The sequence below is a fragment of the Sinohyriopsis cumingii genome, chromosome 5 (assembly GCF_028554795.1).
Source record: "Sinohyriopsis cumingii isolate HCF-2022 chromosome 5, ASM2855479v2, whole genome shotgun sequence".
NCBI lineage: Eukaryota > Metazoa > Mollusca > Bivalvia > Unionida > Unionidae > Sinohyriopsis > Sinohyriopsis cumingii.
Genome location: NC_142965.1, coordinates 62248092 through 62267705, shown reverse-complemented (window position 1 = coordinate 62267705; position 19614 = coordinate 62248092). Strand labels below are relative to the sequence as shown.

The 19614-nt window shown below is 35.6% G+C and overlaps 1 protein-coding gene across 8 annotated transcripts in view; it reads right to left on the bottom strand.

Annotated features, from left to right (window-relative positions):
• Positions 1–7794: 7794 nt before the first annotated feature.
• The window catches only part of LOC149799296 (uncharacterized), a 67148-nt gene continuing 55328 nt past the window's right edge, over positions 7795–19614 (bottom strand). For 2 of the 8 annotated variants that reach the window (XM_089958602.1, XM_089958601.1), the window contains exons 13-14: positions 18397–18495; positions 7795–16555 (exon numbers count right to left, since the gene is read on the bottom strand). In XM_089958602.1, the coding sequence (XP_089814728.1) occupies positions 16334–16555; positions 18397–18495 (321 nt within the window). In that variant the 3' untranslated portion in view covers positions 7795–16333. The remainder of the gene's footprint in view (positions 16556–18396; positions 18496–19614) is intronic. The other 6 variants (XR_016421144.1, XR_016421143.1, XR_016421140.1 and 3 more) reach the window with 6 other exon arrangements.

Here is a 19614-nt window from a genome sequence, read left to right as displayed (position 1 = left end):
GGTCTATCTGTCACTGTCTTTTGCAAGGCGATGCCGTCTTATTTATCCTTGGTAACAGCTTGAACAATTTAGGTCGAATTACTTTTATTTTAAGGCATTTCTTCTTTCTTTTTCAATATCTTCGGGTTTTTACCATGTTTAACAATATCTTGTATTAGCCATATTTATAAGCAAACTAAACATAATTTGTGAAGTACAGCTTGACATTACTATCAGCCTCTTGAAGGGACTTATTCAAGAAGAAGAATAAGTCGAGTATTTGCCACTGCCTCTCAACGAGCAAGATCTATTAACATAATGACCAGAGGTTCATTGGATAATGTCATATAACGTTTAATTGATATATTAATACCAAACGTGGACAGAAAAAGCGAAAGTACAAAATGGATGTTTGCAGTGGCACAGCTGTCTCACCACGGGTCTCATAGCAAACTGTTTGTCCCCCCCCCCCTTACTGTCACCTCGGTAAAGTTCAGTGAACTTGGAACATCAAGTTGGATTTACAGAAACGCCTAATGCAACACAGTTTTGGTATACATACGACGTTGATTGAATATATTCATTTCATCGTCTCTATTTTGGTCGCAAAAAAAATCCCCTTTGTAATCTAACCGAGAACTCGACCCAGTTTTACCGCGCACTCCCACGTCTATTTACAATGGAATCCGTAATTTAGCCATGTTGGGCTGCCTTAATTATTGCTCCAATACGTGTTTGTTGCAGTATAGTTACTTCTGGAAGCTTTAGCCCGTTTGGGGTTCAGTGTATTGCATTAGTACGGAAATTCCGACCTGACCTAGTTTTGCCGCGCTTCGTCATACATGTACATCGCTCTCGACCGGTGTTTCCCAATGATGTAGGTGGAATCTCCATTCACTCACGTGTTCTTTTACATAGACTGAAATGGATTCGTTGCGGTTTTTCCATGCAGTAAACTTGATCCTCTTTATGTAATCTCGCACATATTAAAAATTCGAATAAAGCCAAGCTAATGTGAATGAAATACACGAATACAAATGTCATTTAACCTTATTTTTACCGTTTTTCTTTTGTAATATCCCTTGGGCCCAATATTTAGTCAATGTTATTATTTTTTAGCGTCGTATCTTAAAAAGGTTTTTGTGTTCTGTAGGAGCATCCTAAGACTGCAAGGTTTTAACACCTAATGTGCTTCACTATGTATCTTCTACTAAGAATAGCTCTCTTTAATTTCTGCGTGTACTCTTTAATCTCTGTAAGAATGTGGACTTCCCACTTTTTGAGATTTAACGTAATTGCTGGTTCTATCTCTGTATATATCAAATTCTTTTTTTTTAAACAATGGCTTATTTAATCACATAAGGCAACAAATGAATGTGGTAATATTAACATCAAAGAATGAAAAATTATCATTTCGATGATGAAAATATTATGCAACTACCACAATATCAAATTTATCTTGATATATCGGTTTATACCTTGCTAGTGGTGTAGAGAATGACAATACAAGACAAACACATTGCAGTCAGAAAAAAAATTGAATAAAAAAGTACTTATTCGGAAATTTTTGATTATACGGTGGGCGATAAGCTTATAAGCAAACAGACATGTGTTATGTATAGAGATTATAATAGTGAGTTATACATCAAATCAAGAGAAAGACATGGTAATTTAGTTAATTTAAAGATTGCGCGAAATGGAGGAACAAAACATTTAGCATCTACATCAACAGAGAAAAAATTCTGTGGAAACTATGTTTGAATTATATTAAATAGATCTAAAGCCGCTGACCAAACCCAGCATAACTTCCCTCTTGAATCTACTGTTCACAATTCTGAGAAATGAATTATATTTCATGTGTACAGCCAGAGGCGGCATTAGGAGTACGCGGGGATTAGGGCCGACCATGACCGCGCGGGGCCACAGTATCGGTATCTCGAATGGTATGCTACTGCAAACACTGATTATGCCTAGACTAGATCAACTTTCGCGATTTGGCGCACGAATTTAGTTTTTTCATTATTCATTAAAAAAAAATCCTGTTTAAGGACGACCTTAGGCCTGAAGTGCGAGGCCCTCTCAAGAGCGGGGCCTGGGGCGGTCGCCCCACTTGCCACCCCCAAACGCTGTTCATGTGTACAGCAACACAAAAGAAACTCGAGTATCTATTGAAACCTACTTCTGTACGAAGGTAGACAATACAAGATATACCAATGCTGGAAGAAATTTTGCATGATACAAAAAAATTAACCAATAGATTAAAACAATTAGATACTTATTTAATTAATGAATTGGTGAATTAGATGTAACTTGGAGTAAAATGTCTTCTCTTAGAAAGCTGGATATGAAGAACAAATTGACCAGAGCATAATTACCAAGGAAGGCGAAGGAGTTATGGGAGGATATAAAGAAGCTGTTGAAGTTGTCTCCTCAAAATTAGAAGCTTTCAAATTAGAATTTGAACATCATGATGAACATAGATGATGGCTTGAAGAAGAAATTAAGAAAGAAAAATATCATCGTCAAAATAAAACATTACAAAATGACATATACAAAGTCAAATTAACAGGTCAACACTGACTGGAAATGTTTTAGAGTTTGAAAGAATTTATAAGTTAAACATGGAAGAAAACCCATTAAGAAATGATAGGACATAAACTTCCTATCAGAGAAAAATTAAACTTTTATCAAAAGAAAATGGTGTGACAATAGCTACAACAATACCAATGGCAGTATGAACAGTAGCTAACTGGTACACTCTCTCCCTCTCATTTTATTGTACTAAGTCGAACACTGCTTTCCATAGCTGCGTACTATATTGTTGATTTAGTTCAAAAAGCAGCATCGGTATTGCTTGGAATAATTGGTAATATGATAAATTGCTAGCTTAGGAGTGCTGGACAAAGTGTTTCTTTGCAAACATGCTATTTTACTTTTTTTATAAATAAAAATTATATTTGCATTCTTGATTAAAGGTGTAATCAAAGCAACTAGAAGTGCAAGAGGTTTCAACGTAGTTGTTATCCATATGTGACTAAACTATTTCAAAAAGTAAAATATAGCAGCGCTAACAAGTATCCAAAGAAATATTCGGTCCTTTAGTTCATCTCAGGTTTTGTCTTTCCTGATTAAAGAATTCGACTGGTCCTTGAAAGTTCAAAAATCAGATTTAATTGGAAGGCTCAACAGTAAAGAAAACATTAGCGAGTGTCTTATAAATTGGGGTTCATGCCATAAATGAAAAATCACTTTTTTTGTACACTATTGTCACTTTTCAGGCTAAATATTATATTCTTCTAGTCTAGATCAATTCACAGCTTTGTCATAATTCAATTGGTGTTCAACTGAACGGCAAATTATGCTCACAATGACTTGTATTTGGTTAGTAGTTGCTTCTTGATGAGTCAGCTCACAGTTCTGAATGTATTTGTATTTGATGAGTCATTACTTCTTTATCAGCCAACTCACAGTACTGATGGTACTTGTATTTGATGAGTCATGACTTCGTCATCAGCCAACTCACAGTACTGATGGTACTTGTATTTGATGAGTCATTACTTCGTCATCAGCCAACTCACAGTACTGATGGTACTTGTATTTGATGAGTCATGACTTCGTCATCAGCCAACTCACAGTACTGATGGTACTTGTATTTGATGAGTCATGACTTCGTCATCAGCCAACTCACAGTACTGATGGTAGTTGTATTTGATGAGTCATGACTTCGTCATCAGCCAACTCACAGTACTGATGGTAGCTGTATTTGATGAGTTGTGGAATTTTAAGCGTTCTTTAGTTTAGTACTGATTTGCCTATCGATAATTTTTTTTTTTCTGGAAAAGAACACAAGACTTTCGTGTACAGTCCATGTCGTCACGCTCTAATATATATTTTCTGAAAAATACAATATATTAAAAATGATAACTACAGGCCTTGACAACATGACAGCATATTTATCTTGAACAGGTAACTGAACATGTCGGTTTTAGTTATAAGTCTAGTTTACAGGGGACAACGATATACAGCAATTCCTAAATGAATTATTTTCTGCATTTCTGATATTTGATTTCTTTGTAAAAATGGAGTGAACTAGTATAACCCACAATGCCTTGCAAAATTTTACCCACACAATAACTTGCAAAAATGACCAATTTGAACAGGAATTGTAATTTGGAGACCTATTTTCAGAAAATTGACAACAGTAAACCTATTTGACTATGGTGAAATTGATTTTAGAATTTATCATTTTATTCGTTGAAATATATTTACGGTTTTGATGAATACGGATCAGACAGACACTGGATATCATTTGGCCATGTGTGCATTTCCTTTTGACATATGATGTGCAATCGAAGTAAGGGTGTCCGCATTTATATAATTGACGCTTACTGCGTAGGTCTAATGACGAAACCACGACATTATGACGTCGATATAACGGCACTTTTTACCCAGGAGTCTCCTAGATGTATCAAAAATGGGTAAGATTGGACGTAAAATGACTTCGTTGTGATTTATGTCTCTTACAAAATAAGTATATAAAAAAATTGATAAGAATTCATACAACTTTATTTATCGCAATAAAATGCCAAAAATCGATGAATGTAGAGAACACCTGTGGAAATCTGTAGCGATTTTTGACTTGCGATAAATCGATTGTGCAGACTTTCTGTTGCTGAAACCAGTGTGATCTCAGCAACATTGTTATAAGAAACAAGCTACTCACCAAAAAGTTATTTTCTTTGTGCAGTTGGTAAAAAGAGTCTAGGATCTTCAACCCGTAGAAATTTGATGAATTTTTATATATTCATTCAATTTTGATTTATTGGGGAATTAGTGACAAGGTATTTTTGCCCATCCATGTTAATTATACGACCCTTACTTGGGTATGATTTAAAAAAAAGTGAAATGCCCCAACACTTAACGCTTTCTTAATACAGTGTCAACGCTTTCATATGATATGTATTTGTTATCAAGGTTGATGGATGGCATTTGGCATTATGTTGAGCAATAATGGGACTTCATTTTATTTACATCATGTTTATATATCTGCATAAAGTTCTATCTATGTAACAATGCACATTACTGAGGTGATGTGCAATGACAGAACGATACAGTGATACATGCTGTGAACGTTGAAAATGCCTTTTTTTTATATGACATGAAAATGTTATCAAAAAGTTTTACCGTGATGTACAGTATCATTTAGGCTCTATATTATGTTTCATTAATGCTATAGATTTCATAAGCATTTTCTATAGCCTAGTTGCATCATGGATATTTGGGTATGAAGGGAGGTGTGTGTGTGTGTGAGTGTGTGCACATTATTTCCTAATTAACACTCCAGTTCAGATTGATTACTGGTTTTGAACCCAATCTGATACCAACTTAATGTTGAAAAAGTTCGATAATCGGCAATATTGTCAACATTTGGCAGAGTTATGACCCTTTTTAATGTAACATGCATTAGCATTGTCTTCCATTCAGTAAGGTCCGCATGCATGGCTAGATTTCCATCAAATTTAAGATGATATCGCATTTCTACAAAATCTGAGTCGAGTTCAATAACAAGCAAATTTAGGACAGAGTTATACCCCTTTATAGCATAATTGGCACCATAATTGCATTGTTTATGCCCTAGAATCCACATTTCTTATTCGATTTCTAACTAATTTGATTATCTAAAGGTGTATGCAAACAATATTCCTGATTTCATCAATGTCTGAGTTATGGGTCCTTTTCTATAATTAAAGACACCAATAGCAATAGTGTAAATCAGGGGTCTCAAACATGTGGCCCATGGGCTGCATGCAGCCTGCCAAACTGTATCATGTGGCCGGCAAAATGATTGGCATCACAAGGTGTCATAAGAGATAAAGGTGGTGAACCCTTGGGCCATCAAAAATGTACATATGTATGTATGTATGTATGTATGTATGTATGTATGTATGTATGTAAAAGGGTTTGGATAGCTAGATGTTTAAGATTAAGAGGGGGGGTGTGTAGGTAAAAGAACTTAATTGGAAAACTTTAAATAACCATTAACAATATTCAGGTGTACATATTAATCCACAATGATTCAAACTTTCTTGCACCTGACATAGTATCGTACTGGTTAGCTTTCTTTAAAACAGGTTGACTAGAGATGAGAACTTCATCCTTTTCTTGCTAGATAAGATAGCAGACTCGTCAACTATATGAAAAACAATGAAAGCTGTTTAAAACAATTTTGATATACTCATAACTGAAAGATTTATAAACACTTATTTTATCTATTTGATTAACAGTTATCATCTAGTCACTTTGAAATCAAGGAAATGCATCAAAATATTTGACAAGCCAATTATTGAGATTGGGAATACTTATATTTATCCATACAACCGTTTGCCCAGAAGTACGTATTTGATTCCTGTAATTGTCATGTAAACACTCATAAACACTGCTTGTGGGTGCTATATTTTTGGTACATTTAGCACACTTTGATGAAATTCTACAGGTGATTATTCATCAAAGATGAGTGTCTTTTTTACCTAACACAAAGAAATCTAATAAGTTATATTATTAAGAATTATACATAACCACCTTCAAATTAGACATGTGCATCAAAACAATCTTTGACAAGCTGACTGTTTTGAGTTGGCAAGTTTACAAACTGCCCAAGACTAGATTAGGATATGAAAAATTATGAATCTCAGATACATACACATATTACAAACAAAATGCAACTGATAAGTTAAAATATATTTATTTCTTATTAGTCAAAACTTACTTTAAATAGAAAATATTCACATTATCTTGCCTGTGCAAGAAAATGAAAGACTGACCTTAACACTGACTTTAGGATGGAAATGACATATGATAGATAGAAGAAACTGAGGATGGACATGACATATGATAGATAGAAGAAATTGAGGATGAAAATGACATGATAGATAGAAAAAACTGAGGATGGAAATGACATATGATAGAAGAAACTGAGGATGGAAATGACATTTGATAGATAGAAGAAACTGTGGCCACTTGTAAGAAAACACTAAATAAAGGTGCTGACCAGTACTGTAGAAAGACTGAAGGGTACAAAGCTTGCTTAACATAAAGCAATCCAAGCAGAACATGACCCATTTCTCTCTATCAATTGCTTCTTTCACTTGTACTTGGAAACCTGAGATTGCTCAAGCTGAATTTGAGCTTGTCCCAGGAGTCAGGCAGGAGGATTTGTAAATCCCTGGCTTTGGCTTCTTGTCCCGGGAGTCAGGCAGGAGGATTTGTAAATCCCTGGCTTTAGCTTCTTGCCCTGGGAGTCAGGCAGAAGGATTTGTAAATCCCTGGCTTTGGCTTGGAAGAAATGCTGTTTTCCACTAGGTGAAACTCTGACCAGCAAGCTACAATAAGTTTACCATAAAGTTAAAACTTTCTACATCATTTGATTTATTTTGTTGTTGTTGTTGTAGGGTTTAATGCCATTTTTCAGCACAAGATAGGCTATACATGGCGGTCAGTATTAATGGTGGAGGAAGAATCCAGGAAAACTCCGGAAAGAACCACTGACCCATGAGAAGCTACTGGCAAGTTTTCTCACATACCCACATTGGCAGAATCTGAGACTTGAACCCACACAGACAGAGGTGAGATGGCAGTGATCCGTAACAGATAGCGCTTTAGGCCACTTGGCCACTCAGGGCCCCCTGATTTATTTTGCTCACTCCACTTCCAGTGCTTGGGTATTAAACTTGAATCATTAGTATTGTGTTCTCTATGCTAACAATCTGTACCCATTAAATGTTTAAAATTGAAATTTCAATAAAAAGAGAGGCAATGTTTTATCCTTTGCACTAACTTTATTGATAAAAATGCATAAAAAATAAAAATTCTTTCCATGCATTTGTGTATAAAATATAAATGAATATCAAAATTACAAAAACATACATCGGTATAATAAAACAGTTTACAACACATATATCATAATCCTCACAGAAGCCAAACTTGATGAACTGTCTTGCTGTGTCCACATGAGAGGCACAAAACTCCCATCTCCTCAGCATAACATAGCCAGCAATGTGTTGAAAGTGCCATTTACAACCATCTAACCAACTAATCAATTATACCAACAACCATCTAACTAACTAATCCAGTATACCAACAACAGTATGTACATTATACAATGAAAATTATAGTAACTGTGGCATACAAACACTCAGTTTATGCTACAGCAGCAATTTGATAATTTTATTACATGCATTAATGACAAGATACTATTTCCTATGTACTTTTTTCAGACAAATAATATGTAAATTACTAGAATGAGAATTTCTGAATCTGGCCTTGTAATTGCAAATCCGTCTGAGCAAAAAAACTGACACCCGACTCAAACTTTAAATTTAGATTTTCTATAAGTTTGCTTCACTTCTGGCATGAACTGTTAGTATCTTTATATATGTTCCACATTTCTGACATGTACTTCATATCCATATTTCAGTTAGATTAATTAACTGTTACCTTCTGTTCTCTTGGAATCAACAAGTTGGTTTTATAGACTTGATGTAAGTTGGGATAAAAATGATTTTACTGGACTGGAAAGGGACCAGTAATTTGCTTTTTAAGAAAAACACAACTTACTAAACATCTGCTTTCTCCTTTGAATACATTCCCCAATCTCATTAACGTTGCCCGAATTGGCAATACAAGGATGAAATGCTGAGCATACTATCTCTGCCATGGGCACCTTTTGAGAAAAGAGGACTGAGTTCTCCATATGAAGGATACACTGCTCTCCTAGCAAGACAGTAGCGCAATAGAATGGTTATGTAACCTGTCACAACCATACACAGGTCTGAAGAAAATAATTATTCTTCTTACTAATAAAATTTCTGGGTAAATCCAGCAAAAGCACTAAACCCATGCCGATTAAAGGGCCATGCTGACATCAACTAAGCCTGGTGGTTGTCTTGGCTGCAGCCAAAGAACCGCCAGATTCAACTCTTGTCTATGTGAAGCTAGATCATGGGGATAAAAACTTGTGAAGGTTGACTGTGCATGCCAGCCAACAACTTTTATTATATCTCAGATCGAAACATTGCAATTCAATGCAGGGATTTAAGAGATTGCTCTAATCTCATGATATAGAATCATCTTGAGGCATATCTGATCTTTTGGGACTTTGGAATATGCTGACCATATTACTCACTTCAGCCAACCATATTACCCATTTCAGCCAATCTTATTACCCACTTCAGCCAACCTTATTACTCACTTCAGCCAACCATATTCCCACTTCAGCCATCCATATTACTCACTTTAGCCAACCATATTACCCACTTCATCCAACCATATTACTCACTTCAGCCAACCATATTACGCACTTCAGCCAACCATATTACCCACTTCAGCCAACCTTATTGCCCACATCAGCCAACCTTATTACCCACTTCAGCCAACCATATTACCCACTTCAGCCAACCTTATTACCCACTTCAGCAACCTTATTGCCCACTTCAGCCAACCATATTACCCACTTCAGCCAACCACATTACCTACTTCAGCCAACCTTATTACCCACTTCAGCCAACCATATTACCCACTTCAGCCAACTTTATTGCCCACTTCAGCCAACATTACCCACTTCAGCCAACCTTATTACCCACTTCAGCCAACCATATTGCCCACTTCAGCCAACCATATTACTCACTTCAGCCAACCTTATTACCCACTTCAGCCAACCACATTACCCACTTCAGCTAACCTTATTACCCACTTCAGCCATCCATACTACCCACTTCAGCCAACCATATTACTCACTTCAGCCAACCTTATTACCCACTTCAGCCAACCACATTACCCACTTCAGCTAACCTTATTACCCACTTCAGCCATCCATATTACCCACTTCAGCCAACCATATTACTCACTTCAGCCAACCTTATTACCCACTTCAGCCAACCTTATTACCCACTTCAGCCAACCACATTACCCACTTCAGCTAACCTTATTACCCACTTCAGCCATCCATACTACCCACTTCAGCCAACCATATTACTCACTTCAGCCAACCTTATTACCCACTTCAGCCAACCTTATTACCCACTTCAGCCAACCATATTACCCACTTCTGCCAACCTTATTGCCCACTTCAGCCAGCCATATTACGCACTTCAGCCATGATGCTAGGGCTTTATGGTTTATATCCTGTTTCCCAGCCTCCAATGGAAGAAAGAGACACTGTTCCACACTACTTTTCTCCATGTGCTTCAATTAATGCTTGAGATCGATGGACAGGGTCTTTCATCACCACTTCTCTTGACATATCAAAGGGAGAGGCAGCATAAGACCATTCCTGGTTGTATGACAATCAAGTGTTATCTACAAAAACAGGTTGTGTCTTTAGGACCAAACAACAATTCATTCTGAATTGAAAAATTAAATTCAATCTTAACTGTAGATAGTTTGGATCCAACTCACTCTGCATACTGAAACTAAGACTGTTGGCAAAGATTTTTTGCCTCATAGTGAGCTTCAGGCTAAAAGCTTAAACAAACCCGAGTTATGACTTATTAGAATCCAATAAAGATTCCATTTAGCAAAGACGGTGAGAGACTCTGGCTGATTAAAGTCAAAATTGGCTAGCAAGTCTGATATATCTTTATCATAGCCAATATCTTCTCTACCATGATGCATGAAAGTGTTGGATATCAAAATAGAACTCTTTTTCTTCAAAATGCAAGCAAAAAGGTCAGCCCACTTTGGAATTGAGGTACTCAAAGGGGTGATCCTGTTGACCTTGCCCCAGTCCCTCAAAAATAACACACTGCTTTCCTCACAAGCCTTCAAAGTGGAAAACCTTCTAGTTCATGATTTTCTCCACAACTTAAGACTGAAGTCACTTTCTTTACAAGCCTCTCCTAACAAGAGCAAGGCATGAAGGATGAACCTATCTGGGCAGGAATGAAGCACCTGTGTCTGCAGCTGTCTGAGCAGGCTTTGCCTTGTTGCAGTTTTCTTGGGAATGTCCATTGCTAGATCATGCAGATTGTTCACCCAGGACTTGTTCCACCTGAAAGGGGCTGTTTAGAATCACTCTGCAATTTGGACTCTCAATTCCTGTATTAATTTTATCAAAACCATCAGGTAGTAGATATAGTCCTAACTGACTGAGAATGCATTCATTGCCCAGGCAGAACAATCCTGGAAGCATGGATGAAGCACAGCCATTGTCTCTCATTGCATCATGGTATGTCTACAAAGGATAAGCCATGAAGAAATGAATCATCAGCTGAATCAGCAGACAGCCATGTGCAAGAAATGGACTGCCAAAGCATGTGCTGGATGGACAGCTAAGTTTCTTGACAGTATGCATGACTGCTTGCTGGATGGACAGCTAAGTTTCTAGACAGTATGCATGACTGCTTGATGATCAGCTTTGAGACCAACCATGCTGAATGTGTGGTGGAATAGATGGAATAGTAAAGCTGATCCCCATATGGTTCCTCCTTCCACAGAACTGTACACTGGTATTGGCATGGCTCATAAAAGTGATGGTTGTTGTTGTTGTTGTGGGGTTTAACGCCATTTTTCAGCACACGATAGGCTATACATGGCGACCAGTATTAATGGTGGAGGAAGAACCGGGTAAAACCCCGGGAAGAACCACTGACCCACGAGAAGCTACTGGCAAGCTTTCTCACATGCCCACAATGGCTGAATCCGAGACTTGAACTGGCACAGACAGAGGTGAGATGGCAGTGATCCATAACGGAGAGTGCTTTAGACCACTCGGCCACTCAAGGCCCCTAAAAGTGATGGATGTATGGTCACTAGATAATTGTCACAGCCAGCCAAGATGGCTGATCATTAGCTCAGAAAGTGCCTGGAAAGAATAAGAGGTGAAATGGACAGACTTGATTAATCCCCATACGACTCTCCTTACCTTAGAATTAATGGCTGGGATTTGGTATGGTCAGCCAGTGTGACATGCCCTGGTTACCAGTTTAAGGTATGGTCAGTCGGACATATGGACTGGTTGATCAGTAGCCAGATAGCAATATATAGCATGGAGAGGTGGCAATATGGATCATGAAAATCCAACAAATATCCTATGTGTCTTGACTTGCTGTCCTACGGGCCATGCTCAGTCATGATGGACTAATGAAATAAGGGATGACACTCTCTCTTCAACTCCAACCTAATTTCGAACTTATAAGTTATCTGCCCTACATGTTTTACAAATATTACACACCATACCTCCTTCCTTGGTGTTGTTTTGTACAATCTGTACTGTAACAGCCATGCTTTCTGAAACTTCCAACCAAAGTTTGGCTTCTTCTTTGGCAGTTTATCTAACCTAACATGTGACATTGTTTCAGAATTATTGTCATCCTTTTGGCGAGAAGCTCCATTTTATCTTTCACTTTCTTCATTCTAACATTCACTTTGCATATTAGTCTCAGCACCAACTTGAAGTTGAAATGAATCAGCAATTTTCCATCTGGCCATGCTGACCTATAACCTCAACTTCTGGAAATGGACCAAAGTTTGCACAAGTGCAAATGTGAGGAAAGGGCATCAACTGTAGAACTCCTTTAGTACACACATTTCTGTTCTAAATAATTATTAGGCTTTCTAAGCATCCTTTTTTATTAAACAATATCTGCAATCTCTGGAATGGATAAATTTTGTATGATGAAAATAAATATTTTTGCATTTTAACCTTTGTTAGATTCTTTTTTTTTCAGTATATCTTAGCCATTAAATAAAAGTTTAATAATGTGCAGAGTGCATGCATTTTATATGTGTGACTCTGAACTAATTTGCAGAGTATTCATACTTTATTGCTTTTGAAGTGTGCAAATGCATACAATATTTCTGTGATTTGTGCAATTGCATGCTCTGGTCAAGTAAGTTTCCTTACTTTGTTTTAGATTCTAATTTTCTTCAATTTATCTTACAAGTGAAATAAACAGTTTTACTGCATAATGTTCATTTTTATACACTCAACTTTGAACTAATTTGCATGAATTCTCATGCATCAATGGTTTCCAAGTGCACATATCTGTGAAATGTTTCAATGCTTTGAGTGCCCTGGCAGCATCTCTGCATAATATCTTTATTGCTTAATCTGAAATTACAAGAATGCCATAATAATTGGAAATAACTACTTGTAAGTGTTCACACTAACAAATGAAACATGGAAAGAACATTTTGTGCAAGAGGGACACACATCACTTGCACTAAAGCACATTTCATTGTAATTTTTTATAAAAAATAACAAAAAATTAAAAATCTTCAAAATAACAAAAAAGATATATAACAATAATAACATAATAAAATCTGTTATGAAAATACATATCAATGAGGATGAATAAACAACAATGTGGATCAGCACAAGGTCCAAAAAATATAAGGCCATAACTGATAAAATTCACATGATCACTGATCAATAATCAAAGATAATGGCTGCAACATGTAGTCAATACACTGATGGAAAATCTAATACCGACTTTCTGGACAAAAGGCTTGAAATCAGAGATATTCAAGGATTTCAGGTAACCTTGCAGTACTATGAAAAGTCGTGGCAAGTGAAAGCTTAAAACTGGTAAATATTTGGTTGACTGTAGCCACCTAGTTATGGTAAAGGGAGGTGGTGAGCAAGAGTTTCTTCCCTTTGTTTATGTGGTCTGTAGATGGAAAAGACCAATTTTTTCATCTTTTAGAGAGTGCAGGACTCATGAGGTAGCAGAGGTTTATTTCCTAATGTTAATGTTAACAGGGAAAGTATTCAAAAAGAGAATTTTTATCAGCTTCAAAATATGTATTTGGTATCCGAAACTTTGTTTCATTTAAAAATACTGCAAATTTTGAAAATATGTTGTCAACAAAATTGAAGAGTCTGGATATTTAGGTTAAAGACGGTTTGCAGAGTAAAATAAATCTTAAAATGCAAGCAATACAGATGCAATGGAATCCTAATAATGATAGATATCTAGAAATCCTAGTAATGATAGATATCAAGAAATCCTAATAATGGCAGATACCTAGAAGCCCTAATAATAATAATCTAGAAATCCTAATAATGACAGATATCTAGAAGCCCTAATAGTAATAGATATATAGAAATCCTAATAATGATAGATATCTATAAATCCTAGTAATGATAGATATCTATAAATCCTAATAAAGACAGATATCCAGAAGCCCTAATAGTATTAGATATCTATAAATCCTAATAATGATAGATATCTATAAATCCTAATAAAGATATATGTCTATAAATCCTAATAATCATATATATCTAGAAGCCTAATAATCTAGAAATCCTAATAATGATAGATATCTAGAAATACTAATAATGACAGATATCTAGAAATACTAATAACAGATATCTAGATATACAAATAATGATAAATATCTAGAAGCTCTAATAGTAATAGATATCTAGAAATACAAATAATGATAGATATCTCAAAATCTTAATACTGACAGATACACAGAAACCCTAATTATGAAAGATATCTAGAAACCCTAATAATGATAGACATACTGTTATGAATATTATTAAGTAGGTAACTTATTTAAAGTATCTAACATTAATCTGTAGTTTATCCTACTAATTAGCAAATATGATTAAAAATAGCAAGTGAATCAGGTGAAAGGAGAAGTTGGTTAATGAACGGCTTTCTTTCACAGATATGGACCATAATGAAGAAGCAAGTTCAAAACATTGTCGTGAACTTAAAAGTCCCAAGTTGGCAATCAGATGTTTGCTAAGTAGGGGCAGAGTTTTCACAATTACTTCCAATGAAATTGCAGTATCAATATTTCACTAATACCAGTAGGACAATAAAAAATAGAGTTTTGCCATGGATGGCTGTTTTTTGTGAATTAATGTCTCTAGTTTTTGAAAAAGGAAATCCTGTTTTATTATGAATGAACAATAACACTCTAATATATACACATTCACAATGCAGCAACACAATACACAATGTTTTCACAGCTGCACATGTGTGGTGAAATCTCTTCTATACGTATTTTACATCGTGATTTCATTTATTCAGCATTTGACTTGTATGACTGTAAGATTACTGAACTAGTTATGTACGACAGGTATATATTCTACATAGATATTGCATTGCTGCTGTATGGTAGTGGAAATTATCTTTTTCTCTGTGTTCCATTTTGGTTCCATTCTTCAAACCAGCTAGTTGGGTAAACATTTAAAAAAAGAAAAGAATCATAATTTTAAACACAGGGTACTCTTGTGGCTGCCCGAGCTGGCTTGATTCTAATGCCCACACATTTGATTTTATGAGATTTATTCATGATGTAGGAATGACAATCACACAGTCTGCTCTGTGCAATATTCTTGGAAAGAAGAAGAAGAACTGTACAATCTTCACTCGTGTTTCAAGTCTGCAAGCAAAATATCAGAGTTTTGTTCACAGCTTGAAAAATCTGTGATATACTTTAAAATGGTGAGTAATTGCTCAAAATACATCTTCAATGATTTGTGAAACAGCTGTCAGTAATCCTGTTAAATGTTCAAACAAGATCATAAAGCTCATCTTGACAAAGTACATTGATTCCTCAATAGAAAACTCCTGGTATACCGCAATTTCTTTAATAATGCTGGCAAGGTTTGGACCCAATTAAATTAGTCCCTCAATATATCCCCCCCCCAGTATATCACAACCCCTTTTATAATGCTGGTAATGTTTGGATCCAATTATATTAGTCCACAATACAATGCACCCAGTATAACTCCCCTCATACTGGTAATGTTTGTATCCAATTAAATTAGTCCCTCAGTATAAAGACCCAAAGTGTATATATCTCTCTTATAATGCAGGTGTGGTCATGGATTTCATCAAATTCTTTGAACTTTTTTTTTCACTGGTATTTAAAGTACTTCACTTCATTTTACTTTTTGGTTAAATACTCTGTGTTTTTATGAAGCATTATGACAGTCTCGTTATAACAAACCTCATTATAAGACTCCATCACTTATAATGCTGGTCATGTTTATGACTCCAATTAAAAGCAATAAAAATACAACAAATATACTTTGTAATTGCTGGTACATTTTAAATCCCTAAGAACGTAATGAATAATTTATGACATACTTGTAACTTCAAAACATATGCAATTCCTGAGAACAGAATGAATAATCTGAAACAAAACAATATACAAATCCTATGCAAATAATGAATAATTTGTTACATACATGTAGCTGGACATGAATTTCTGGTAAGATGCAATGTGTAAAATATCAAAACAAATATAACTCAACTTTTGAAAATTGATCAGCAAATCAAATAAGCACTGATTTGTTGCCTTGAAACACAAGAGAATCCAAGGGAGTTAATCAAGCTCAAGATTTTATGACATCTTTTACTTCTAGCTTAGCTGACTTTTCACATGCCTCTCTGAGTGCTTTCTTCGATGCTGGAAAGCTTCTGTTTGCAGATTTCATGGCCAACTGGATGTGAACTTGTTCCAGAATTTCACGACTCCTCTGGAACATAATTTCTGCTGCATGCATTGCTCCAGATTGAGCCAGGTATCTTCGAGATGTCCTTATTAAACGGTGGTCCTGTGATAAAAGGTAAATGTTTAAAATATCTTGGTCAAAGATCTGCACATACATGGGGTGGCTGAAGCTAAAAATTCTTTGATGATTTAAAATGCAATATATGCCCAGGTAAGACAAGTGTCCTCTGCTCACCATTGGGCAAGGCTATATTTGAAATGAATTTGCCAATCAGGTAAAAGTTGGGCTGGGCTCATCAGTGGGCAAGGCTTTGTCAGAAACACATTTGAGGGTTGGTTTATCAATGGGCAAACATTATTAGAGACATAATTTGCCTAAATCTGGTCAATGACAGGGAAGGGCTTATCCATGGGCAATGCTTTATTACATAAATTTATCTAAATCAGTTAATAGCTGAGAAGGGCTAAATTCTGACATTGCTTTATTACATATAAAATTTACCTAAAATAGGAAAACATTGTAGGTGGGATCATCTTTGACAAGGCTTTATTAGAGATTTATATGGCTAAATCATGAAAAAGGTGGGGGATGGCTTATCATGAAAAAGGTGGGGGATAGCTTATCATGAAAAAGGTGGGGGGGATAGCTTATCATGAAAAAAGTTGGGGGGGATAGCTTATCATGAAAAAGGTGGGGGATAGCTTATCATTAAAAAGGTGGCAGATAGCTTATCATGAAAAAGGTGGTGGGATAGCTTATCATGAAAAAGGTGGGGGGATAGCTTATCATGAAAAAGGGGGGATAGCTTATCATCAGAAAAAGGTACGGGATAGCTTATCATGAAAAAGGTGGAGGATAGCTTATCATCAGAAAAATAACGTTTCCATCATATTTGTTGATGTGGGATAAAAGAAATTCCTTACAAGGGTAAACATTTGAAGGTTATATGCTATCAAAACATTTCCTTCTAAAACTTAAACTGCTAGAAACTTAATTGCAATTTTGACTGCTTTGTGCTTTCCATTGTCAATTCTACACCCCCTATCTTCCACTGTTTGATATGAATTAGACCTATGAGACCAGTAAGACTGAGATGAACATCATGACTGTTGTTATCAATGACAGAAGGAATTAGACCTATGACATTAATATGACTATGTGTTGAACATCTAGGCTGTTGTTATCAATGAAAGAATGAATTAGACCTATGAGACCAGTATGACTGAGATGAACATCATGACTGTTGTTATCAAAGACAAAATTAGAAAATGGTACATCATAATTAGCATTCTCATTACACCAAAAGTAGTTTGTATCCAAACAAATAAAACAGCAATGGAAGTACACCTAAACTGTGATCTGGAGGAATGAAATTTATTAAAAAAATCCCAGAAAAATCCATTTATAAAGAAAAATAAGCAAATAAGCCAGGATATGTGATAATACTCACTGTGCAAGTACTGCACACTAAATACACATATATGTGACCAGTGAATTTTGAAGTAATTATTTACCTTTTATTTCACGTTGGACAAATACTGAAATATGCACTTGTAAAATAAATAATACAAAAACGATCGAGTAGTTTAAAACAGGTTACTGATATGGTAACTGAACATAAGCTGGTCACTGCTGTGTGGCATATGTCAATCTTGCCAATTTTGTCCTAATGTTTTAGTGTTTACAAGTGTTGGAACACTGAAAATGTTAATTTTTTTTAGATGCTTTTAAGTTCTGGGACATAGAAAATGACAACGTTTCCTGTCCACATACCATCATTACTGTATATTGATATACTGCTTGTAATGAATCTCCTTCAAAGGGAAAATGAACTTAATATAGTCGCACATACATAGTATACATGGACATACATACATACATACATACATACAGACATACATATGTCCTTTATCATAACAAACGTGCAACAGTTTAATATATACCTTAAACTGTGCCTGAATCATATGATGCAGGTGTTGCAAATGAAGGTCCCAGTCTTCTTTATCATTGAGGAGACAGCTTTTTGCTTCCCCCTCTACTGCCTGAAGTGAAAATACTAAAGGAAATATCTTGAATATTTATATAGTAAATGACTGATGATCTTTCTTCATCTAGACAGCATTTTTTTCCATATTGACTTTATAAATTTGTTTTTGCATCAAATGATTAGTTATCTGGACAAGCAATAATCCAGATAAAATCTGTCACATTTGTCCCAAGAGGAATCAAACCCAGGCTACAAGTAATGGCACCAAAAGCCAAACTCATGCATCAGCACCCCAAACCACATGGCCATGCACTCATCCAACAAAAAGGATGTAATAATGCTGAAGGACTTAAGGTGCATGAGAACTGACTTGCAGTGTAAGCAGAGTTTAATATTCAGCTATACACAAAGTACATAGAACATGAAATTACAGACTGGCATAATTACATGAAACACTTGCAGTGTAAGCAGAGTTTAATATTCAGCTATACACAAAGTACATAGAACATGAAATTACAGACTGGCATAATTACATGAAACACTTGCAGTGTAAGCAGAGTTTAATATTCAGCTATACACAAAGTACATAGAACATGAAATTACAGACTGGCATAATTACATGAAACACTTGCAGTGTAAGCAGAGTTTAATATTCAGCTATACACAAAGTACATATAACATGAAATTACAGACTGGCAAAATTACATGAAACACTTGCAGTGTAAGCAGAGTTTAATATTCAGCTATACACAAAGTACAAAGAACATGAAATTACAGACTGGCATAATTGCATGAAACACTTGCAGTGTAAGCAGAGTTTAATATTCAGCTATACACAAAGTACATAGAACATGAAATTACAGACTGGCATAATTACATGAAACACTTGCAGTGTAAGCAGAGTTTAATATTCAGCTATACACAAAGTACATAGAACATGAAATTACAGACTGGCATAATTACATGAAACACTTGCAGTGTAAGCAGAGTTTAATATTCAGCTATACACAAAGTACATAGAACATGAAATTACAGACTGGTATAATTACATGAAACAGAAAGAAAAGCATTGTTTCTTTGATCCATAATTAAATTAAAGAAATGTATGCACAGTGACACCAAAATAATTCAATATGTATGCATACTGTACATATAAATAGGAATCCGGTGGGTT